This window comes from Plecotus auritus (assembly GCF_963455305.1).
Source record: "Plecotus auritus genome assembly, chromosome: 8".
Classification (NCBI taxonomy): domain Eukaryota; kingdom Metazoa; phylum Chordata; class Mammalia; order Chiroptera; family Vespertilionidae; genus Plecotus; species Plecotus auritus.
The window spans coordinates 29077163-29102576 of NC_137782.1; the positions used below are offsets into that span (position 1 = coordinate 29077163).

The following is a 25414-nucleotide window of genomic DNA, read 5'->3' on the forward strand; positions in this document are numbered from 1 at the left end:
CGCAGGGACTCCTCCTCCTCCTATTGTACAGATAAGGTGGGAGTCAAGTGCAGACCTGGGGTGCCCGTCAGCTCCGAGTCTAAGGCCTCAGCCCCGTCACCCCTAGCCCCAAACCCCCTAACCGTTAGGGCCTAACGCAACCCCTGCAGCCCAAGCCCCTTCCGGACAGGAACAGGGTTAAAGCCTGACTAGGCGGGGCGCTCGGCATCCGCGCATGCGTACAGCGCGGAGTGCGCCTGCGCAGAACGGAGGGCTACTCGCAGGGCTACGTGGCCGGCGGAAGTGCTTGTGTGAAAACGCCATCGGAGCGTCGCTGGTATCCGCGCTGGTCCAGCACAAGGGCTACTGCTTTGCGCCCGCTCCGGCACCACCATGCTGAAGAAATTCGACAAGAAAGACGAGGAATCGGGTGAGGGGGCCCTGGCCTGAAGCTAGGCCTGAGGAAATCTGGACCATCGCGTGCCGTAGGCTCTCAGCATCCTTCCTGGGATCCCTCCTTCGGGGCTTCTGTGTGACCCGAGGCCGAGGCCCAATGAGGGGTAGAGGTTTGTGCAAAGGTCCACAACTGGTCAATGGCAAGCCTCGGAGAGCCAGAGCATGCTCCATTGCCCCGCATTCGTAAGATCGGACCGCTGTTCGCTGGATGACCTTGGGCGGGTCACGCGCCTCTTTGGGCCTCAGTTTCCGCATCTGTCAGGGGAGTAGCAGATGCTCTTTTGTCCCTTTTTCCGTCCGATCTCTTGGGATTCGCCAGCACAAAGTTGGTGCTGGCAAACTGGGGCGTTATCTGTGCGGCCAGTGTTCTGCGGCTAAGAACCTGGACTCTCATTCATTTATTCAGCAAACATCTTGAGCGCTTACTGCATGCCAGGCACTTAACTGTGTCCTGATACTGCAGTGGAAGTGAGACACTTACTGCCTAAGCTGGGAATATTAGAATGGTCACAGGCATAATGGAGGCGAGAGACATAAACCAAATAACAATAAAACATGTAGTTAATTACAAAATGTGACATCTCCTGTGAAGAAACCCTAGTCACTGGGAGATGGTGGTCCTCACACATAGTAGGAGTCAGTTAGGTACCTTTTGCATTAATGAATGAGTGCGAGACAAGACACTATGAGAGACACAGAAGAACTGTACCAGGGCAGCTGAGTGACTAAGTGGTTTGTGGTACAGGGCAACCCTTGCAGGAGAGTGGTATGATTTATATGCAGGTTGTAGAGCTTTGATTGCCATTCGGAGGAGTTTGAACTTGACTAGGTAGACAGTAGGGACATCTGTCCCTTCTCTGTGGGAGAGTTTTGAAATTCAGGGTCACAACTTGTACTCAGTCTCCTCTGTTCTCTGAGTATAGGTGGAGGTTCCAACCCATTCCAGCACCTTGAGAAGAGTGCGGTACTCCAGGAGGCAAGTGTCATTTATTCCCCTCTTTCATCATAATGTTCAGATGGATTTGATTGATATGCTAACACATTCAAAGTGCTGGTTTAAAGAACCAACAGGGGAGAAACCTGTTCCGGAAAAGACAGGAAAACTTCCTGGAGAGAGTTCAGTATGCTTACATTTTTGTTGTTCTTCATTTCTCTTTCTATTTAACAAGCATTTACTACTATCTGTTAGTCAATAAGTGAGTATATTCCTAACTAGTATTGAAATTAAGGAAGATTTCAGGAGGGAGTTGTTAACAGATGAATTAAAGAAATAAAAGCCAAAACTCTTTCCTTATGAAAATAAGCTTATCTAAGCAACTGTATTTATTTACTCTGGGACTTCTCAACCTTTGAATGTGCTTGATGGGAAATGGAAGGGAAATATACTGGACTAGAAAGTAATATCCTTGGTCACTTCTTCTTAGGCCCGTGTATTTAATGAAACTCCCATCAACCCTCGGAAATGTGCCCACATTCTCACCAAGATCCTTTACCTCATAAACCAGGTAACAGGGAGGCTTGGGGGTGGAGAAAACAGTGTTGTGAGATGTTGGGGTACTTAAGTCAAATACTCCTTAGGCTATTCAACAGCTCAGTGGCCCAGCTCTGGATCCCCTCAGCATCCAATTCTGATGTGTTGCCTTTGATGGAGTCTCTGAGGGCTCTGAGGACCTGGCCTGGGCGATCCAGCTGGAAGAGCCTTCTGGCTCCTCTACCCCAAGCTGATAATTCTTTTTTGATTAAAATAGGGGGAGCACCTGGGGACCACTGAAGCAACTGAGGCCTTTTTTGCCATGACCAAGCTCTTTCAGTCCAATGATGTAAGTGCCACAACCCCAGCTTTCCTTGAGAGGGGAAAGTCTGGAGTTTTGTGTAGTCTGGACTTTTCTTTTTCTAACTCTGGCCTTCATGCTAGGCTAGGGGTCATAGGGCTTTTTCCATCTTTCCCAGCCCACCCTTCGTCGAATGTGCTACTTGACCATCAAGGAGATGTCTAGCATTGCAGAGGATGTCATCATCGTCACCAGTAGGTAAGTCTTGGGTCTGTGGTTGGTTTCTCTGATGGGTTCTATTGATACAGAGACCATTTTTTTCTCATATATACTAGACAATGAAATTTAAAAAAAAAATAAATATTTTTATTGATTTCAGAGAGGAAGGGAGAGAGATAGAGAGCGAGGGACATCAATGATGAGAGAGTATCATTGATTGGCTGCCTCCTGCACGACACCTACTGGGTATCTAGCTCGAAACCCTGGGCATGTGCCCTTGACTGAAATTGAACCCAGGACCTTTTGGTCCACAGGGCGACGCTCTAACCGCTGAGACAAACCAGCTAGGGCTAGACAATGAAACTTTTGATTGACATACTTTTAGGTGCCCTTTCATCTTCTGATTCCTTTATCCTTCATTTAGTGCTGCCCACCCCATGGCAGCCTCCAGAGTATGCTGTTTCCCTTTTAATTCTCTGGCCTTAGCTTGGGCACAAACTCTTCCTTCCCTTAGATTTCTCTTAGTCACCTGAGCCAGCCTGGAACTCTCGCAGTGACTTTAGTGAATACCAAAAGAGAACACAAGAAAAATGGACATAGAAAATACAAGAGGTATACAAATAGGCTTCCTTATTAAGTACTGGTTTCTACATTAGGCTGAGTGATACAGGGGACAGATGTGACTAAGGCAGTGGTCGGCAAACTGCGGCTCGCGAGCCACATGCGGCTCTTTGGCCCCTTGAGTGTGGCTCTTCCACAAAATACCACGGCCTGGGCGAGTCTATTTTGAAGAAGTGGCGTTAGAAGAAGTTTAAAAATTTGGCTCTCAAAAGAAATTTCAATCATTGTACTGTTGATATTTGGCTCTGTTGACTAATGAGTTTGCCGACCACTGGACTAAGGTATAGCCCTGCCCTTAAGATCTAGGGCTCGGTTCTCTTATTTATTCTTGTCACAGTTTTTTTTTGGGGGGGGGGTATAGAAGGGGATGTTATATATTTATTTGAGGGTTCATTTAGAAAATATCTATTGACTGTCTATCAGTCCCTGTGATTAGCTCTGGGACTGGAGCAGCAAACAAGACAGACATGGCCTCTGACCTCCCAGAATTCACAGAGAAATAACCAAGCAGTCAGGTCGTTCAGATAGGATATAATATGGGACATATGATAGGCTGTGAGAGCAGACCAGAAAGGCACTCGCTTTGAATTTGGGTCAGGAAAGGCCTCCTAGAAGATCTGAGCAGAGTCCTGAAGGAAGAATAAGAAATAGCAGAGGTGGAGGTGATGGGGTGAGGAGTTTTCCAGGCTAAGGAAACAGCATACCCAAATGCCTGGAGCGGAGAGATCCCATGGCCTATTGGGACTTTTTTGTTAAAGAGTTTATGCTTGATGGTAATGGCAGTCGGAAGCCTCGGAAATGTTTTAGTAAAAGCAGGGGAGTTATCTGATCAGTTTTGAGTTTTCTGCCTTCTCCCCCTGCAGCCTGACAAAGGACATGACTGGGAAAGAAGACAACTACCGTGGCCCGGCCGTGCGAGCCCTCTGCCAGATCACTGATGTGAGTCTGCTGCCACTATCCAGCCATCTTCCTTTCCCTGCTTTCAATCAAGGTTCACTTTCATCCTTTGCATGCGTTAGTTGTCCCTGCCTCTTGGGCAAAGCACTGAGCCAGATGATGAGGGTTGGGGTGCACAGGAAACATGTTTGCTTCCTCCTCGCCTCATTTCTCCACACCCTGCCACCTGCATTCCTGAAGGTTACTAAGGATTGATTGGGTCCCTTCCTGCCCCACTCCCTTGTCCCCACAGAGCACCATGCTGCAGGCTATCGAGCGCTACATGAAACAGGCTATCGTGGACAAGGTGCCCAGTGTCTCCAGCTCTGCTCTAGTGTCTTCTCTGGTGTGTAACTGCAGCCGGGACCCTGCAGGGCCAGGGGTTGGGTTGGGGTTGGGGGAGAAGGCAGGATATATTCTAAAGAAAATATTAGAATTGCTTTCCAGTAGATAATAAAAAGTGCTTCTGTATCCCCAGATCTGAGAGTCCCACTTACCTTCTTAGTGAAAAGTGCCAGGGAATTCTGGGTTGATTGAGGAGGGGCCAATTGAAGAGCCTTGGTCCATCCTTTGGGGTGACATATTATAGGAGTTAAAGCCTGGGAGAGTGAGGGTGGAGCTGTCCTATGCTTGTGCACCATCTCAGAAGACCAAGACAATGGAGAGGTCCTGGGCTTTGTCTGAGGGAAGAACAAGGGCCCGCCTGAACTGCAAGCCAGGCCCAGCAGATGTGACGGGAGAGCCTCCTGCCTTCCTGCCCCTTAATGTGCCCCGTTGCCCACAGCACCTGCTGAAGTGCAGCTTTGACGTGGTCAAGCGCTGGGTGAATGAGGCCCAGGAGGCGGCATCAAGTGATAACATCATGGTCCAGGTGAGGTGTGAGTGGAGCAGTGGCTTTAAACTACTTAGGCCGATGGCATAGCACTGGCCAGTCAGAATGGACTCTCACCACAGAGATCCTGGTGGCCCCTAGCCAGAGCAGGATTTAATCCTTTTTTCACTGGATTATGGGGAGACTTGAGGGGTTTTGTAGAGGGGGGCTTGGGTTAGAGATTGCTTACCGCCTGGTGCCAAAATATTACAGTATTTTGATAAAGTTTTGGTGTATGGACTGTAGCAAACCTGGCCCAGGTTTGCCAAGCTGGCTTTGTTAGTGATGCATGGAAATAGTGATGCACGAAGGTGGGACTGTTGTCTACGTAACTCTTTAGTGATCTAGGCCAGGAAGTCCTTTTAGCTCTGTGGGTCTCAGTTTGCTTGTCTATAAAATGGAAAGTTTCTGCCTCACAAAGCAGTTGGGATAAAATGAGACAACATCTATAAATATCTGACACATCTGGCGCATACCTGTACAGTCTCTGTGTATTTTTCTCTTCTCTTTCTCTTCACCTTTTGCACTGATTCTCATCTCCAGGGTCATCTCAAAACACTTCCCAGGGTCAGAGAAGCTTCTTAGCGCTTGAATGCCACTCTGATAAGGAAACAGAAAAGAGCAGAAGGGATAGGAAATAATTTTGTTCACCATACATCTCTAGAATGAAGTCCCTGGATTTCAGGTCCTCTAGATCTTTGCCAGTACCAACCATGAGTCCTTGGGCAAGTCATTGGTCTAAGAGTATCTACTTACTTATCTACCTATGTCCATGCTGGGCCCAGCTCCCTCCTCCATCTAAAGACACTGGGTTTCTTCCCATTCTTTCATCTCTGTGGCGTCTGTACTTCACATCTGTACTCAATGATGCCTGTCAGAGCCCTGGCCAGAACCGGGAGCAGGAACAATAACTACAGATATACTCATATACACTGTGTCAGGAGCTATCTAGACAGACCATTTAGAGGACTTGTCACAGCCATTATGATGCCCATTTTAAATATGAGAAGGCTGAAGCCCAGAGAGATGCAGAGGCCTGCCCCAGGCCACACAGCTAGTAGACGTAGGCTTCACATGTTTGTACTCAGCTGCTATCTTCTGTCCTCTAGTACCATGCACTGGGGCTCCTATACCATGTACGTAAGAATGACCGCCTGGCTGTCAGTAAAATGATTAGCAAGTTCACGCGGCACGGCCTCAAGTCTCCCTTTGCCTACTGCATGATGATCCGGGTGGCCAGCAAGCAGCTGGAGGAGGAGGACAGCAGGTAATGGCTCTTGTCTCCCCTCACTAGATGATGCCTCATTTAACCTACCATGCTGGGCCATTTCCACCTTCTTACTGCCTATGTTCTTTTGTAGCCGTGACAGCCCACTGTTTGACTTCATCGAGAGCTGCTTACGCAACAAGCATGAGATGGTGGTCTACGAGGCTGCCTCAGCCATTGTCAATCTGCCAGGCTGCAGTGCCAAAGAGCTGGCCCCAGCTGTGTCAGGTTACCAGGCATTCCTTCATCGAGCTTCACACATTTGTGCCTGCTGGGAACTAGGCCCGGGGCTGGGAGTCAGGGGAAGAAAGAAAATGCCCTTGAATAGGCCACAGTCTAATGTTAAGAAAAGGAATTAATACCCAGTAAGCACCTGCTCTGTGCTAGGTACTCTACTGGGGCCTCTCACATGTGTTATCTTTGGGGGATGGGGTGCTTTTAGTTCCATCTTACCATTAAAGAGACTGGGGTTCTGGTAAGTGCCATAGGTGAGGTTCAAATCTGCTCTGCAGCCTGTCGGGCTGGCTAGCCATGCAGGAGGGCCTGGTGGAGGAAACCAGGAATTATGAAAGCAGTGCATGCTTCCTAAGGGCTGAGCTGTCTCAGGTAAAGGAGAAAGCAATTCAGAGGGTAGGGCCTGATAGCCACTAAGTGGCTGTGCCCCTTAGCAACTGAGTGAGCCTGGGTAAGTCATCCGTCTTCTCCATGTTTCATCTTCTCTGGAATGTGGATAGTAATTGTGCCTGTTACATAAGATTACAGTAGGCAGTAAATTTGTGTGATCTATACAAATGGCTTTGAAAAGTGCTTAGCACCATGGTGACCACAGCGAAAGTGTTCTTTGCTGTTATTAAGGAGAATCCACCTGCCTTGAATTGTTTCGGATCTAGTCTGAGCATTCATTGCTTTATTTGTATAGGTCCTGGTCTAGGTGTTGCGATCTCACTGTATTAAGAATGCACATGTGATGTGCTAAGTAGTTGGTACTGGAAAGTTGGTGTGTTAAGAGTTTAGAAAAGGAGATGTTCCTAGGATTGCTAAACACAGATTCAGATAGGGGAGAGTGTTCTAGAAGGACAAACCCAATGAAAGTCAAGATGTTATGGCAGGAGAGTTTGAGGGCAGCCTTTTTGGAATGAATGACCTGTTTTTCTAATCACCATAATAATGTTATAACCTGGCCAGGCAGAGAGATGGGGTTCATTTTTGGAGAGAGAAGTCTCTTTCTTCTTGGAGATGAAAATAGAAGAACCAAAGGAATTTCTTCACTGATTTAAGTATTCATTCATTCTTATTGTATTCCCCATATTTCCAGAATAATGAAACACATAAATAGGATAGAGCCTTCAAAATAAAGCCAAGTAATAGAAAAGAACATGGTTACCTCAGAAAACAGCAGTCATGTTTACTACTACCTCAAGTGCAGAATTGAGCCCTGAGCTTCCTGACAACTAAGGCACAGGAAGGGATATGCTGCCTGACATGCACCTGCTAGTAGAGGAACCAAGGCCGTTGTTTAAGCCAGAAGTGAGGAAGTTCTGTTGGTTTCTGTATGTGCTTCAGGGGAGTGGAATGGAGTTCTACTTCACAGGGGTCCACAGCTCAGACTTCATTCAGGTGCAGGCAGTCCTCGATTTCAGTCCTAGTTCTGCCATTTACTTACTGCTAACCTAGAGTTACTTTAGGTGCTTTACCCCTTTGTGCCTCAGTCTCCTTCCTGTTAAATGGGGACAACCGTAGCTGCTTCATAAGGTTGTGAGGAATCACTAACACAAGGCATGGCAGCTCTCCAGCACAGTGCCTGGCACACAGCAGGTGCTCAGTAAACAGCCACTCTCGTCGTTCATGGGATCCGTTGGGCCCTCAAGTGCATAGTAAGGCCTCTGTGCTCATGGCTTAAGTACCCAGGAAGAGAACTTGCTTCCTTGGTTGAGGTGGGGGTGCTAGCAGGGAAATGAGCTGAAGCAGAGGGTTTGGGTCTGAACAGCCTCAGAGCCCTGGCATGCTCTCGATGCCCTATTTCTGCCCCTCTCCTGGAGGCCTGCCTGGGTTTTTCCAGCTGCCCAGCATTGAGAGCAGCCTGGCACATGGCATCTGTCTCCCCACAGTGCTCCAGCTTTTCTGCAGCTCACCCAAGGCCGCACTCCGCTATGCCGCTGTCCGTACCCTTAATAAGGTAAGGGTCCAAGACAGGCAGAAGGGGGACCTGGCCTTCTGAGAGGGTCGCGGGAGGTAACCTGATCCAGCTGGAGGTATTTTCATGTCCCTGACCTTACCTGGATGTATGTAGCCCTGGTCACAGTCACTTTCTACCAGATGGTGAGATGAGTTCATCCAAAGGAACTCTGACCAGACCAAATCCATCCAATGGGATGACAAGTCCTATTTTTTTTTTTATCTCTTGTCCTTGTCCTCTTTATCTTTCCTCCCAAAATAGGTTGCCATGAAGCATCCGTCAGCAGTGACAGCCTGTAATCTAGACCTAGAGAACCTTGTCACAGATTCGAATCGCAGCATTGCCACACTAGCCATCACCACTCTGCTCAAGACTGGCAGCGAGAGCAGCATTGACCGCCTCATGAAGCAGATCTCCTCTTTCATGTCAGAGATCTCAGATGAATTCAAGGTACCCAGGGTACCTCGGGAACACCCACAGTCCCCAGATTCAGGAAGGTGCTCTGTGTTCCCACTCCATGTTCCCTAGCCACTGGGCCAGGATTGACCTGAGGGACTCTTCAGGCTTGAGGATTCAGTGGAGAAGGCCGGTACATAACGGTTCACGGGGTCTGGCCTTGGGAGATGCACACAATCCTGCCTCTGGTGTTTGTCTACACTGTTCCTTTGTATAGCCAGTTGACAGGACATAGTGTGAGGATCGAGGGAGTTAATGCTGTCAAGGATGATGCTGTTTTCCAGTTTGGGTTGATGGTGGGGCCATTGATTGGTTTGGGAAAGGAGGGAGAAGGTTGTGTCTTGGATGAAGGAAGGGGAAGGTAGTGATGGTTACTACAGATGTGTTTGTGGGCACCAGGTGGAGTTATCTGGTAGACATTTGGAAACACTGAGCTCAGACAAGAGACAAAGATCTGAGAGTCAGTGGCATAGAAGATGTAGTTAAAACTATGGGAGGAGATAAGATTGCTGAAGAGGAGAGGAGAGGAAACAGGATACCCAAAGAGGAATCAGAAAAGCTGATTGGGGGAATCTCAAAGGAATGGGGGTGAGGGAGCAGTAGGAAGAGAAGCAGGACAAGTGAGATGGAGAGGGGACTCATAGACTTACCATGAGGTCTGAGTAGCAAAGCAGAGTTTGGGGTCCTAGAGTATGGATCTGGGACTATTGGGACTGTCTGCCTGCTATCCTGCCCTGGATGGGTTCAGGGACTGCATGTTACCTGAGGGTGGGTGGGGATGGAGTTCCTCGTTTCCCTGCCCTGTGTCACTTCCCAGGTCTGGCCTTGCTTAAGGAAGGTCTTCATTAACAATTAGTGAACTAAGTAACTCCACCCTGGTGGCAGGAGGCTTCTGTTTATGCATGTCTGTTTGACTCAGGTGGTGGTAGTCCAGGCCATCAGTGCCCTGTGTCAGAAGTATCCTCGCAAACATGCTGTCCTCATGAACTTCCTGTTTTCCATGCTGCGGGAAGAGGTAAGAGTAGGATGCATGCAGGGCATGCCAGGGCTCCTCGTGCTGGGAGCAACTTGGCTGCTCGCTCCATGTCATTTGGGTAAACCCAGATCCAACTGTTAACTGGGTAGATTTTCTGGTTCCTGTGGCCCTTTAAACTCCTCGTGAACCAACAGATAAACGTGTAGTAATTACTAGTAATTACAGTAATAACTATAAAGATTCAGTACCCTGACTTTAAACAGTACATGCCCTGAGGCAATGCTTGTGCAGATAATGGGAAAATGTGTTTTCTACTGGTAGCTAGTGTAGAAGCATTCTGGACCATTCTAGGAACTCCATGGGGTGGTTTCTTATGAAACCTATGCTAATATTGTGACATTTGTCCTCTTCGTTCTGACATGAATTAGTAATTTACTTATCCCACCTTTCTTGGATATCTCAACAAAGATGGTTAACTCAGAGGAGCAGAAGCAAAGTGTTTGTGGAGTAGATTTGGTCCCCAGATATTTGATGCTCCTTTGCCCCAGCCCCAGAGGGACTCTTGGACCGAGGCAGTAGAGGAGCCGTTGCCTTGGGTGTCTTTGGGGTTCCCAAGGGTATTGGAAAGGAGGAGAGCACTAACGCTTAGGGAGCCTTTAGCCGATGGGCCCAGCACTTTGGAGACACTACACAGTGTACACAATCTTGTGATCCTCATAACAGGCCTTGTCCATTGACATTATTTTCTCCCTTTAAAAATCAGGGATTTGAGACTCAGAGAAGTGAAGTAACCTGCCTGTGGTCACTTGACCGATACATGTCTATCTGACTAAAAAGCCCATGATTTTCTCCCAGGTCTCCCTTTTCTCCTAGAAAAATTCATGGGTCCATACAAAGTTGAGTATAAGAAGTTCACTTATCAGGTTGCAGCACTTAGACAGGGAGACCTTGTCTTCTAGAAAGGGGTCTGTTTCTAGCTTTCTGCAGAGAGGCTTGTCATTCTCTAGTTAGAGCAGCTGCCAGCACAGCCTGGATGCATCTACTCTTAGCTTGCTGCCCACCAGGCTGACTGACTAGCTATAGAGGTGATAACGAAAATAGTCTTGAAGGTTTACAGTGTGCCTACTCATATGACAACCTTATTGAACTGTACAAATGCATTTTATTCTTCAAAATAACTGTGAGGTAAACACACTAATGGTCCTTATTATGAAGGAGTGTGAGGCTCAGGCAGGGTAAGTGGCTCACCACCATAAAACAAACTAATCTGAGAACAGGGGCCTGATTTGATCCACAGGTAAGTTTTACTTAGATTGTAAAAGTTTTAAACATTTCAAATTAGTAGCTATTACTAAAAAATCAGGAAAACACTGGCACCACCACCATAATAGATTTCCAGTTTCGCCCCCAAAAATTGTCAGATCTGGCAATAATGCTAGGCTGAGTGGTGATTTCCTTTGTTAGAAGTGTATAGATCAGTATTAAATATATTCAAATTGTTGTGCAACATCTCTTTTTCATCTTGTAAAACTGAAACTCTATACCCATTAAATATCAATGCCTCATTTTCTGCCCCCCAGCCTCTGGCAACCACCATTCTACTTTCTTTATGAATTTGACTTCATATAAGTGGAATCAAGTAATATTTGTCATTTTGTGACTGGCTTATTTCATTGAGCATAATGTCCTCAAGGTTATACCATATTGTAGCATGTGTCCGAATTGTCTTTGTTTTTTTTTAAAGACATATCTTTTTTTTTTTTTTTTAATTTGTTGATTAGGGAGAGGGAGAGAGAGAAACATTGATTTGTTGTTCCACTTATTTATGCATTCATTGGTTGATTCTTGTATGTGCCCTGACTGGGGATCCAACCCTCAACCTTGGCATATTGGGATGATTCTCTAACCAACTGAGCTCCCTGGCCAGGGCTAGAATTTTCTTACTTTTTAAGACTGAATAATATCCCATTGTACATACAGACCACATTTTGTTTACTCATTTATCTGTCAATGGACGCCTGGATTGCTTCCACCTCTTGGCTATCGTAATTAATGCTGCTATGAACATGGGTATACAAACATTTCTTCAAGACCCTGCTTCCAGTTATTTTGGGTATATGCCCAGAAGTGGAACTGGGATAATATGGCAAGTCTGTTTTCTTTAATTTTTTGAGGAACCACCATACTGTTTGCCATAGCATCTATACAACTCATTTTGCTTTTTATGTCAAAGTTAGGAAGAAAATAAGACTCAACATGTTTTAATTAAGCCAAATATGGTTAGAACTGGAAAGGCCCCAGCAAACATTCAGTCCAGGTCTTTTGTTTTACACAAAAAGATTCTGTTTTTGATCCTGGTTAGGCTCTGAGCCTCACAGCTCATTCTGGAGCCAGCAGCCTCCTTGTTCAGCTTGACCCCTCCCACTGCAGGGTGGCTTTGAGTATAAGCGGGCCATTGTGGACTGCATCATCAGCATCATTGAGGAGAACTCAGAGAGCAAGGAGACAGGACTGTCACACCTGTGCGAATTCATCGAGGACTGCGAATTCACTGTGTTGGCCACCCGCATCCTGCATCTCCTGGGCCAGGAGGGGCCCAAGACCAACAACCCCTCCAAGTACATTCGCTTTATCTACAACAGAGTGGTCTTGGAGCATGAGGAGGTCCGGGCAGGTAGGTCTGAGATAGGGCTGAACTTTGACTCTTAGCTTGTTCTTTTTTTTTTTTTTTTTTTTAAAGAAACAGAAGTGTATTAACTTGTGCCTTGCACCTCTATGTAGGAGCACTCAGCAATGAGTAACTTTTTTAAAAATATATATATTTTATTGATTTTTTACAGAGAGGAAGGGAGAGGGAGAGAGAGTTAGACACATCGATGAAAAACACCAATCAGCCGCCTCCCGCACACCCCCTACTGGGGATGTGCCCGCAACCAAGGCACATGCCCCTGACCGGAATCGAACCCGGGACCCCTCAGTCTGCAGGCCGACGCTCTATCCACTGAGCCAAATCAGTCAGGGCGTCTTAGCTTGTTCTTAAGTAGGCTGCTCTTATAAAGGGACCTGAGCCCCCAATGGGGACAGGGCACTTGGTGTTTTTGACTCACAAACTCAGTTTTTTATAATATTGTAGAAGGACCTTAGATGCTTAGAGGTCATCTAGTTGCATGGTTCTTAATCTCTCTATTTGTTTTATTGATTTTTTTCACTTTATATTCGTGTTTAACTTTATTTCTTCTTTCTAACAATAGCTTTGAGATACAATTCACATACCATAAAATTTCTCTTTTAAATAAGTGTGCTATTAATTGCACAATCTTTACATTATTCATTTTAATTTACTACTCTTTTCTCCTCATGCCCACTGGATAGATTTTTCTCTTTCACCAATTGGTAATCATGAAGTAATAGTTCATTTTCTCATTGATGTTCATCTAATGTTTAACTGAATTAGGCCATTTGGATACAGAAGCTGAGAAGCCAGACATTGGCCAGCTCCTGGGGCCTCATCATAGTTAATGCTGAAAATGGCTCCTGGAACCCTAGATTGGGACTGACTTCTCGATGAAATAGATGAGGAAATTGAGGCTGGGTGGTGTCAAGATTCACCCAGAGCCACTTGTGTTGGCTCTGGTGTATCAGGTATATTTTATGTGCTTCATAAACGCAGGTGCTGTGAGTGCTCTGGCCAAGTTTGGAGCCCAGAATGAAGAGATGTTACCCAGTATCTTGGTGTTGCTGAAGAGGTGAGTCTGTGCCAGAGGGCCCTGATAGATGACAGAGTTCCCTCAGGCTCAGACAACTTTCCTTTGTCTCTTTAACTGTAAAAGGGAGGGGTGGTAAATTATACAACTATGGATTGTAGGGGGAAAAGAGATGGCATAGAAGAGCATGAAAACAATATACAAAAATGCCTTCACCCAGATATGAGCATTGTTCATTTGAGTTTTTTTAAAAAAGAAGAACTTTACTGAGATATAATTTGTGAACCTTATAATTTACCCATTAAAAGTGTATAATATGATGGTTTTTATTCACAGAGTTGTATAACCATCACCACAATCTAAGTTTAAAAAGATTATCTCCCCCCAAATGAATCCTGTATCCATTAGTTATAATTCTTCACTTTCTCTAACACCCCACCACCATCAGCCCTAGACAACCATTAATCTACTCTCTATATCTATGGATAAGCCTATTCTGAATATTTCATATAAATATTATCATACAATTTGTGGTCTTTTTTGTGTCTGGGTTCTTCAAAATGTTTTCAAGGTTCATCCATGTTGCAGCATAGACCAGTACTTCATTCCTTTTTATTGACTAATAATATTTCATTGTTTGGCTGTACCACATTTTATTTATCCATTCATCAGTTCATGGACATTTGAGTTGTTTCTTCTTTTTATCTCTTGTGAATAATGCTCCCATGAGCATTCCTATACAAATTTTTGTGTGGACATATGTTTTCTCTTGAGGATATAACTAGGAGTGAAATTGCAGGGTCATATTAAATTTTTATTTATTTATTTTTTACATATGCTCTTGAATACAGGAGATTCATTGCCCCCCTACTGTGTTGGCTTTAGGAGAGAATCCAGGGAATATGAATATGTCACCTCCTGATAGTTATAGTTTTGTGGGCCCCTTTGTGGGTTTGATGGCTAGATATCACATCTGGGGACTGTGCTCTCAGAGCTTTAAGAGACCAGCTTTCTTTCAGCACTCTTTGATGAAGTCTTTCAGTATCCGTCCTGTCGCCCCTTATTCAGAAGTACCTTGTGTTCTGGCTACAGGTGTGTGATGGATGATGACAATGAAGTCAGGGACCGAGCCACCTTCTATCTCAATGTCCTGGAGCAGAAGCAGAAGGCCCTCAATGCAAGCTACATCCTAAATGGTGAGCCTTTCCTGGTCTGTCTTTGACCCCTACCAGAGCTGTGACCCTTTTCATTACTCTGGAGCTGGGCAGGGATAATCTGAGGCAAGAATTTCCTAAACTTTCATGGCAACTTCATGGCATGCCTCTGATCCCAGGAGACCTCGGGTCATGTGGTTTACCCAATGTGGGTGGAAACAGCCCAGTGAATTGAAACACTAATCATTAATTTAAAAAACGGTTTGTATAGTGCTTTATTGTTTATTAGTCCCTGCTGTATGTATATTTATTCCCCACACCAATCCTATCAAGGAGGTATTGGATGAAGAAGCAGAGGCTCAGAGAGTTAAGTGGCTTTCTCAGGGTCATACAACCTCGATCCCAGGGCTGAGTTTTCCATGGGGGATTCCTGGTGCTCATTCTGTCATTCCTTCCAAGCAGAGTGACCTCTCTCTCACTGGCCTCTAGGTTTGACCGTGTCCATCCCTGGTTTGGAGAGGGCTCTACAGCAGTATACTCTAGAACCATCAGAAAAACCTTTTGACCTCAAGTCTGTGCCCCTGGCCACCGCACCCATGGCAGAGCAAAGAACAGGTAATACCTGTACTCCTTTCAGAGGCCCTCAGGTTCAGGCCTCCATTGGAGGGTCTGCATTGACTATGAAGCCACTAAACCTAACCAGGATGGATGGGGTTGTGCTGGGAGAAGGGAATAATCCTTTTTGTGTCTGGCTTCAGGAAATGGACACCCATGCGCGCGCGCGCACACACACACAAATACTTGCTCTCTTTCTCACATGTTTTATATAACACACTCTCAGAAAATTGTAATCCCTAAATAACAGCACTGTGCTCAACACCACAGTGCTCCATTAGTGGAGTTGTTGATCACCATTGTATTTGCTCCCGCAGAAAGCACCCCCATCACAGCAGTTAAGCAGCCTGAGAAAGTGGCAGCTACCCGGCAGGAGATCTTCCAGGGTGAGTAACAGTACTCGGTGGGGCTCGTAGGAGCAGGGCTCCATCTCCTCAGCTTTGGAGTGGTTGTCCTCCTCCGGGGAATTCAGAGTAAGAACTGTCATTTATGGGTCTGTCCTGATGCTGAGCCCTGAGAGTATTTTAGACAGTACATTGATCCTCATGTGGAGGATATTAGGTCCACTTGGAATCTGAGGAATTGGAAGTTCTGAGAGAGTAATTTGCCCAAGGTTGCACAGAAAGAAGGTGAAGGAGCTGACATTAAGATCCAAATAAAACTGGCTTAGAGCTGCCTCTCAGCCTTGGTTCTGAAGCCTCAAACCGCCGGAACCCAGGCCAGTTCAGGATGTTTGATTCAGAACAGATGGGATTTTAAGAAAGGTACTTTTTCTTAGGTTCCAGATGTGTTCAGTCCAAGTTGTATTGTAACATTTTGTTTAAGTATTTATCTATTTCTCTGGTCTTACATTTTTAAGTGGCAAAGCTACATATCTAATTGCCAGACCATTTTATCCATTGAATTCCTACGTTCAAGGACTAGCACATATCCCTCTTCCTTTGTGAAGCCCTCACTGATCTCCTAAGCTCTTCTGTCTGATCACTTCTATTCTACCTCTTCTGTTTTAAATAGTTCTGTGTGGTTGTATACACAGCACTTAACACAGTGCCTTCCTCCCTCAGAGTAGATCATTATTGTCCAACTGCATTAAATCCCCTCTTTCCCAGTCCATTTCAGAATCCTGTCTCCTGTCAACATGTTACCTTTCAGATTCAGGAAAAGTAGGATCCTGCTCTAACTGGGATCACTTTTAAAAAAAATCCTCACCCAAGGATATGTTTTTATGGATTTATGAGAGAGAGAGACAGAGAGAGAGAGAGAGAGAGAGAGAGAGAAGTTATCAATTCCATTTTGAATAATCTTCCAAAATATAACATTTATTAGTCACATGTTAAGTTCCAGTTTGCTATATCTTGACACTTATTGTCTCATTTATTGTCACAACAACCCTGTGAGAAAGATTGTATCTATTTTATTGGTGAAGACACTGAAACTCAGAAACATTAACTGATAGCTGGAAGCAAAATCCCCCAGGTAGTAAGTACCAGTTCTAGAACCTTGAGGCCCAGGGAAATGAATTACCACAGAAAAATATTCTGGTGGCTGATGATCATGAAAGCCTAAAAGTTCCTCCTAATATGTAAGCTGACTGTTTCTGGGTATCTAGTAAGGCCTACCCCTATACCCCACAGCCAAGTTCCAGCAGTGGGCTGGGTCCTATTGCCTGCACATTTGTTAGATAATGGTCTTTTAGGCTGCAGAGGACTGAAGCAATCACGCAGACTCTTTGTGGTGAGGAGGAAGCAAAATAATAACAATAATGCCTACTTTCTGTCTCTATCCCTGAAATAAAATTGAGTACCTACTAAGTACAGGGCAAAATATCAGATCCCTGGCCTCAGGGTACAATTCCTGTCCCTAAGGAGTTCAATTTAATTGGAGTGATGTGTTGAAGTCTTAGAGTAGTGGCCTTCAAATATAATTAGATATCATTCATCTGAGGAACTTGCTAGAAATTCAGATTCTTGGGTCCCAAACCCAGAGATTCTGATAAAGCATATTTGGGATGGGTCCAGGAATTGGAGTTGTGTTTTTTTTTAAATATGTTTTTATTGATTTCAGAGAGGAAGGGAGAGGGAGAGAGATAGAAACATCAATGATGAGAGAGAATCATTGATCAGCTGCCTCCCGCACCCTCCACACTGGGGATTGAGCCTGCAACCCAGGCATGTGCCCTTGGCTGGAATCAAACCTGGGACCCTTCGGTCTGCAGCTCGACGCTCAATCCACTGAGCCAAACTGTCTAGGGCTGTTTTTGTTTTTTTAAAATATATTTTTATTGATTTCAGAGAGGGAGAGAGAGATAGAAACATCAATGATGAGAGAGAATCACCGATCGGCTGCCTCCTGTATGCCCCACACTGGGGATTGAACCCACAACCCAGGCATGTGCCCTGACCGGGAATTGAACTGCGACCTCCGGGTTCATAGGTCAATGCTCAACCCTGAGCCACGCTGGCCAGGCCAGGAATCAGAGTTTTTAACAAGCCCCTGGGTAATTCTGACATAGGTGATCCATGACCATAGTTTGAAGAGTCCTGCCCCTGATGTAGAATAGGGAAGAGAGCAGCAGTTTTCATCATCATAGGCAGACATCCTGTGCAGATTCCTCATTCACCTGGACAGCCCAGGGTGGGGGTCCATAGGGCTAGGCTTTACCAGATACCCATAGACCACCCTAAGTTGGGTTTTCTGCAACACTCTGAATCTGAAACATCTTTTTTTTTTTTTTTTTTTTTTAGTTGATTTCAGAGAGGAAGGAAGAGAGAGAGAGAAATATCAATGGTGAGAGAGAATCATTGATTGGCTGCCTCCTGCATGCCTCCTGCTGCCTCCTGCATGCGGGGATCAGCCCGCAACCCGGGCATGTGCCTTTGGCTGGAATCGAACCTGGGACCCTTTAATCTGCAGGCCTACGCTCCATCCACTGAGCCAAATTGGCTAGGGCAGAATCTTGAAACATCTTTTTTTTTTTTTTTAATGTATTTTTCAATTACAGTTAACCTACAATATTAGAATAGTTTCAGGTGTACAGTGAAACAATTTTTATTGGCCATTTGTCTTAACTGACAAACGTATAGGACCAGATTCCATAGCTATAACATCATTCATCTAATCCTCTTAGTACTTTCCTACTTTCATCTTCTTTTAAGAATCTTTGGTGAGCTTCTAAAGTTGAGGGTGGGGTGGGTCTCCAAATGGATTTTGCCTAGAACATTGAGGTCTCCTAGTCAGTTCATTGCTTCTGAGATCTTTTGTGGGACCGAGGGGAGGAGATATTCATGGTGGGTGGTACAACTGAGCAAAGCTAAGGAGATGAGGAAATATGTCAGTATGTTTAGGAAATAGTAAATAGTTGTGTGTACATATCCACCCATCTCAGTAGGATGAAAAACCTTAAGAATTGGGCATGAGCATTTATTAGAAACCATCACAAGTTAGTCTGGGAATTGAGAAGCTGAGGAAACGTGTGGCCTGTGTTTTTCAGAGCAGTTGGCAGCAGTGCCAGAATTCCAAGGGCTGGGGCCCCTCTTCAAGTCCTCGCCTGAGCCTGTGGCCCTCACTGAGTCAGAGACAGAGTATGTCATCCACTGCACCAAACACACCTTCACCCACCACATGGTGTTCCAGGTGAGCAGAGAGGGCTGAGGTCCAGCTAACGCCTCCTGAGACCATGGAGTGGTCCCAGATTTGATGGGTCCTGTCGGGTAATGGCTTCCCCATACTGAGTTGTTTGGGACCCAACTTGATGACTGCGTCTGTCACCAACTGGTCTCTTGCACCCTTGACCCGGAACCTTTCTGGCTCCTGAATGTCAGCATGGAGATAAGAACCTAAGCAGGGTGACTGGGATGGGAGTCAGCTTGGCCCCTGAGTGAGAGGTAGAATCTCCTGACTTTTCTACTAGACCTAGAATAGTGTCTAAGTAACCCCCTCTTCCTTCCTAATCCAGTTTGACTGCACAAACACACTCAATGACCAGACCTTGGAGAATGTCACAGTGCAGATGGAGCCCACTGAGGGCTATGAGGTGCTGTGTTATGTGCCTGCCTGGAGCCTACCCTACAATCAGCCTGGGACCTGCTACACGCTGGTGGCACTACCCAAGGAAGACCCCACAGCTGGTGAGCCCCTCTCCAGATACTAACCTGGCCTCAGGATCAGAATGGGATGGGCAGCTTGTGTGCCGACCATTTATCTCTTATTAGAGCTTCAGTTCCTTGATTTCAGTCCTGAGAAGAATGGCTAAGTCTGGGTACTTTAAATTTCCTCCTTATAGAGGCCTATGGAGATTAGTACTGCCATCCCTAATCATAGGCAAGGAAACTGAGACTGGAGTTAAGTGGCTTATCTAAGTTCAAATAGCTGATAAGAGGCCAAAACCAGATCTATCTGGTCCTCAAACCAGTATTTTTTCATTATACCATGAAAGAGTAGAGACAGGCACAAACACTAAAACATCCCAAATCTACTCTTCCCAAGGAAGCCACCAGCTTCTTTTCCAGGCCTCGGACAGTAGACCTGTTGCTGTTATGTGGACATAGCATCCTATGTCATTTCTGCTTTCCCCTTCTCCCTTCCCCACAAAGGGACTCCTCAAACTCATGACTTAACTCTCTTGCCCTTCAACAAGGTGGTGCCTTCTGTCCAGATTTGTGGGGTTGGATAGCATGTTGCCACTACTGATAACATGGCAAAGGCCTAGAGAGCTGGCTGTGGCACCTACCCTATGGAGAAGCTCCTCCCTGTAGTGGCTAGGGACATCCTGACCACAGCCTTTCTTTCTCACAGTGGCCTGCACATTCAGCTGCATGATGAAGTTCACTGTAAAGGACTGTGATCCCACCACTGGGGAGACTGACGATGAAGGCTATGAAGATGAATATGTGGTAAGAAGATAGAGTCAGGAGGCTGTTTGTGCCTGAGCTGAGAATAACTCCCCCCAGAAGCTGACAACCAGACTTGAAGCATATTCTGCTGTTTTGAGCTTTATAGCTCTCTTTGAAAGAAACTGTTTTTAACGTGAAAAAAATGCATGCTCATGTGTAAAAAAACTACAACTTGGAAAATATAAAAACAAAGTCTAAACAAACATTACCCATAGACTTTAAAATATTCTTATATAGCTATGTCATAACTCACTTGATTCCTTTAATTTGGGATTCCACATTTTTACTATTTATAAATGCTGCATTAAATATCTCTTTGGATACAAATTTTCAGATTATTTCCGTAGGATAGATTCCTAGAAGTAGAATAATTGTGTCAAAGGGTAAGCATGATAGTAAGACTTTTCCATTCATATTATCAAATTGCTTTCTAGAGAAATTGGATGAGTTTGTATCTGCTAGCTAGATACACTGAAACAGCCCTTCCAATTCTTTCTTTTTGACCATGGAACAGTGGCTCAGTACCACCTGATTATAGACCATGATGCTCAGTTTGGGAATGGAGATTGTTAAAATTCCTTACAACTAGAGGGCCTGTCACTGTGGAATACAACTGACATCACTGTTGTGTTGTATCATCTTAGAATCATTGTTGAGGAAGGGCCTTTCCTGAGCCAGCAGTGACCCAGTGGATAGGAACTGCCCTAGCTTAGGCCAAGTGAGCTCCTTGGGAGAGCTGGGTCTGACATTGCTTTTACTGTAGGAGCTGAATCCTACTTAAGCACACCTTGAACATCTGCAAGAAGAGGGCTTAGTGAAGATCTGTTGGATGAATGAATGGGAAGTCTTTTTGTACACTTAGTCCAAGGTGCGGGGGATAATTATGTGTCATGTTCAGGGAGGACACAGCTAAGATGGAGGCATGGGTCAAATATACATCAGGCCCAGAGGACACAGCTGAAGTAAAGGGGAGTACCTCCTGAGTATTAGGAGTGATGCTCAGACCTCTATGAGCGCTCTCCTATACAGTCCCTGGATCTTTGAGGCACTGATTCTAGGAAGGCTTCAAAAGGGATTTGATCTTGCAGCTAAAACCCTCAGGTGAGTACTTGGGCATTTTCCAGGGGAATACTTGGCTGTGAGGACTGTGAGGTCAGGTACCTGGTCAAGTTGCTGTGTATCCCCAGAGCCTAGCACAGTGTTCAGCACCTAGGAAGTAACTGCTCAATGTGGTGCAGGAAGAGTGAGCAGTGAGTTCAGAGCAGAGGCCCAGTGCGGAGCAAGGACTCCCCACTGGAGGTGTGTACCTAACTTTTAACCCCCATCTCCCCAGCTGGAAGATCTGGAAGTCACTATAGCTGATCACATCCAAAAGGTCATGAAGCTGAACTTTGAAGCAGCCTGGGATGAGGTAGGGGATGAGTTTGAGAAGGAGGAAACATTCACCTTGTCTACCACCAAGACACTTGAAGGTAAAATCCTTGGCTACTGTTGAAGTACTCCTCATACTTGCTCCCTGCTCCTATGCCCCCAGGGATCAGAGCCATCTCTACAGCACATACTTCAGATGCCACTTTATTAAAAGCCCTTCAGAGTAGGGGTAGGGGATGGGGAAGCTGTGGTGGCACAAGGGGGAGACAAGTTATCTGGCTTAACTAATACAAAATAGTATTGAATGGAAACTAATTGAAAATGAAATTTAAAAATAAAAAAGATATGTGGCTTAATGATTCTAGCATTTCTCCCTACAGAGGCTGTGGGAAATATTGTGAAATTCCTGGGAATGCACCCTTGTGAGAGGTCAGACAAAGTGCCAGATAACAAGAACACCCACACATTACTCCTGGCCGGTAAGCAGCATTTCCAGTTGGGAAGGGCCTGGGTATCTTGTAGCCTGGATTCTACAGCATCTTGGGCTGTGGGCTCCCACTGTAATCCCAGGGACGAAAAATTCATGGTGTTGAAAATTCACAAAGTAAAAAAAAGACCTGCAGTGAAAAGTCTCCATCCCGACCTTTGCTGCCAGTCTTCCAGTTCCCTTCCAACAGGCAACCATTGTTACTATTAAAAACAATGCCAGTATGTCTTTCAGTGATTTTATGGATATGAAAGCTAATATGTACATATTTCCCTTTTTTAATTCAAATGTTTATGTGCAAATGGTTTTACTTTATATATATATTTATTGATTTCAGGAGGGGGAGATAGAAACATCCTATATAATAAAAGGATAATGTGCAAGTCTACCAGTTGAATGACCTGTTGCTATGACATGCACTGACCACCAGGGGGCAGATGCTCAACGCAGGAGCTTCCCCCTGGTGGTCAGTGTGCTCCCACAGGGGGAGTGTTGCTCAGCTAGAAACCAGGCTCATGGCTGGCAAGCGCAGCAGCAGCAGCAGCGGTGGTGGGAGCCTCTCCCGCCTCTACAGCAGGTGGATGGTAAGGAGCAAGGGGTCCTGGACTGCAAGAACCCTGGACTGTGAGAGCCCTGGACTGCGAGAGGGATGTCTGCCTGCTGGCTTAGGCCCGATCCCCCTAAGCCGGCAGGCAGACATCCCCTGAGGGGTCCTGGACTGCGAGAGGGCGCAGGCCGGGCTAAGGGAACCCCCCGCCCCCGGCCCAGTGCACAAATGTCATGCGCTGGGCCTCTAGTCAATAATAAGAGACAATCATTGATCAGCTGCCTCCTGCATGCCCCCTACTGGGGATGGAGCCTGCAACCCGGGCATGTGCCCTTGACTGGAATCAAACCTGGGATCCTTCAGTCTGCAGGCTGACGTTCTATCCACCGAGCCAAACCAGCTAGGGCCAAACGTTTTTACTTTTTACTTAAGAGTGCATCTTGGAAATCTTCCCTATCAATACAGTTTCCTCATTTTCTTTTTCAGATTATGGTAAAATATACACATAAAATTTACCATTTTATCCATTTTTATGTGTACAGTTCAGTGGCATTAAGTACATTCATATTATTGTGCAATTATCACCATCCATCTTCAGAACTTTTTTATCTTTTCAAACTGAATCCTCATTCTTTTTGGTAGCTGCCTCAAATTCCATTCTGTGGACATACCATATTTTATAGAACCAGCCTATATTGATGGCTATTTAGAATGTTCCAGTGTTTGCTATTACATTGCTAAAGTGAATAATCACACATGCACATGTGTACACATGCACATGTGTACACCCACATATTTTATTTGGCTTGTGTGCACTGAGGTCAAAGTGCATTTCTCATTTTGATAAATATTTCCAATTACCTTTCATAAAAATTGTAGCACTCTGATGTAGTGTGTTATCTACGTTATGACCTTTGCCAGTCTGGATGGAAAATGGTATCTTGGTGTAGTTTTATTTTACATTTCTTGCATATGGAATGACATTAAGCTTCTTCTCAAATGTGAAGTACCATTTGTATTTATTTTCTGTTTTGTGAATCATTTTCATATTCTTTGCCTACTTTTCTAATAGGAATGGGATTTTAAGCATTCATCATAGAAATATTAAAAAAAATAGAATGGTGTAATGAACACCTATGTGCTCTTCTTCCAGCTTCAACAACTATACCATCTATATCCCTACCATTGTCTCCCCTGTCCAAGTATTGTAAAGCAGATTACAGATATATCATTATGTATGTAAATCTTCCTGTATCTCTATGTTCATCTAAAACAGTGGTTCTCAACCTTTCTAATGCCGCGACCCTTTAATACAGTTCCTCATGTTGTGGTGACCCCCAAACATAAAATTATTTTCGTTGCTACTTCTTAACTGTAATTTTGCTACTGTTATGAATCGTACTGTAAATATCTGTGTTTTCCGATGGTCTTAGGTGACCCTGCTAGTGGTTCTCAACCTGTGGGTTGTGAACCGCTGCTGTAGAGCCTAAGACCATCGGAAAACACAGATATTTACAGTACGATTCATAACAGTAGCAAAATTAGTTATGAAGTAGCAACGAAAGTAATTTTATGGTTGGGGGTCACCACAACATGAGGAACTGTATTAAAGGGTCGCGGCATTAGAAAGGTTGAGAACCACTGCAGTCTAAGAGATGATCCTTTTTTTAAAGGGGGAGTGGATAATACTAAAACAATGAACAAAAGGAAATTGGAGATTTTTTTTTTTTTTTTTTTTTTTTTTTGCTGAGTGTTTATAAACAGTAGCTCTGCTTCAGTGCCCTGCTCACAGTTGACAGCCCCAAGCCCATGTTTCCGGCCACATTGAAGCAACCCAGTCCCGTGGGTCTTGCAGACACCTGCTCTGCGGTTTTGTCATGGCGGGGCTGTCCCTTCCTCTGTGCTCTTAAATTCAGCCAACATATGTGAGAGACTCTGTGATACCAGGTACACCCTTATACATCCATTAATTCATTTGATCTTGACAGAAACTTAAAATATGGTTAGTATTATTTACTCCACTTTCTGGTTGAGGATACTATAGCTTGGAGAGGTTAAAGTGATGTGTGCAAGGTGTCACTCAGGCATTTCAGTCCAGTTTTCCTGGTCCCAACCCTACTCCCACTTCACTACCCCAGGACACCCTTGATCAGTTGCTACAAATGCCACCTCAGCATAGCTTCTGCAGCCCCCTCTGCCTTACACACCTGTGTTTCTCTCTTACCTTCTAGGTGTGTTCCGGGGTGGTCATGACATCCTTGTGCGCTCCCGGCTGCTGCTTTTGGACACAGTTACAATGCAGGTGACAGCCAGAAGTTCAGAGGAGCTGCCAGTAGACATCATCTTGGCATCTGTTGGCTGAGGTCCTACTCCCACTCTTTCCCCCAACACTACGCAGAAGTTGCACCTTCCTCATGTATCCAGTGGAAACTCCATCCTAAGCTTCTGTATTCAAAAACATTAGGAATCATTGGGGTGGGTTTTTTTTATTTTTATTTTACTTTTGCCCCAGGACTGTTAGGGGTAACTTTTTGTTTTTTTAAGGATCATTTTAGTAGTTTATCCTAGAACTTGCTGCCCTGCCTGCCAGGGAAGGATATCACAAATTAATAAAATGCTTGCATCTCTTGAATTTATCCCCGAAGAAACCAGCTTATCCCTCTAAATAAATCAGTATGTATTTATTGAATGACTGCTACTTCTTGTTGACTCATGCTTAAGGGGCTCCACCTTTCCCTTCTAGGCCTCCCTACCACCAAGAACACCTACTCTGCCCTCTTTGCATCCACAGACCTTTGGCTGCTGTTCTTACCATGAGGCAGGACCCTCTCCTACTCATCTCTGTCCAAGCCCCACACTCAGGAGCAGGAGCAGTGCAGGTTTGCTGAGGGAATGACAGCAGCTGACAGGCTTTT

The 25414-nt window shown here is 45.2% G+C and overlaps 1 protein-coding gene across 1 annotated transcript; it reads left to right on the top strand.

Annotated features, from left to right (window-relative positions):
* The first annotated feature begins 227 nt into the window (after nt 1-227).
* Nucleotides 228-25188, top strand: COPG1 (COPI coat complex subunit gamma 1). Its single transcript, XM_080682929.1, has 24 exons — nt 228-409; nt 1359-1411; nt 1860-1940; nt 2184-2255; nt 2386-2465; nt 3911-3986; nt 4237-4329; nt 4768-4854; nt 5964-6121; nt 6216-6349; nt 8230-8297; nt 8559-8747; nt 9673-9768; nt 12160-12403; nt 13400-13475; nt 14526-14629; nt 15077-15202; nt 15520-15588; nt 18693-18835; nt 19158-19329; nt 19997-20094; nt 21428-21566; nt 21846-21944; nt 24731-25188. Exons 1-24 carry the CDS (start codon nt 373-375, stop codon nt 24859-24861), a joined length of 2625 nt encoding a protein of 874 aa, XP_080539055.1. The 5' UTR covers nt 228-372; the 3' UTR covers nt 24862-25188.
* Nucleotides 25189-25414: the final 226 nt, after the last annotated feature.

What these genes read in the sequence shown, in the direction of transcription:
- COPG1 (XM_080682929.1), top strand. Translation starts at nt 373, where the DNA reads ATGCTGAAGAAATTCGACAAGAAAGACGAGGAATCGG. An exon ending in GTGATAACATCATGGTCCAG is followed by an intron (nt 4,855 to 5,963) that starts GTGAGGTGTGAG and finishes TCTGTCCTCTAG; the next exon opens with TACCATGCACTGGGGCTCCT. An exon ending in TGCAAGCTACATCCTAAATG is followed by an intron (nt 14,630 to 15,076) that starts GTGAGCCTTTCC and finishes ACTGGCCTCTAG; the next exon opens with GTTTGACCGTGTCCATCCCT.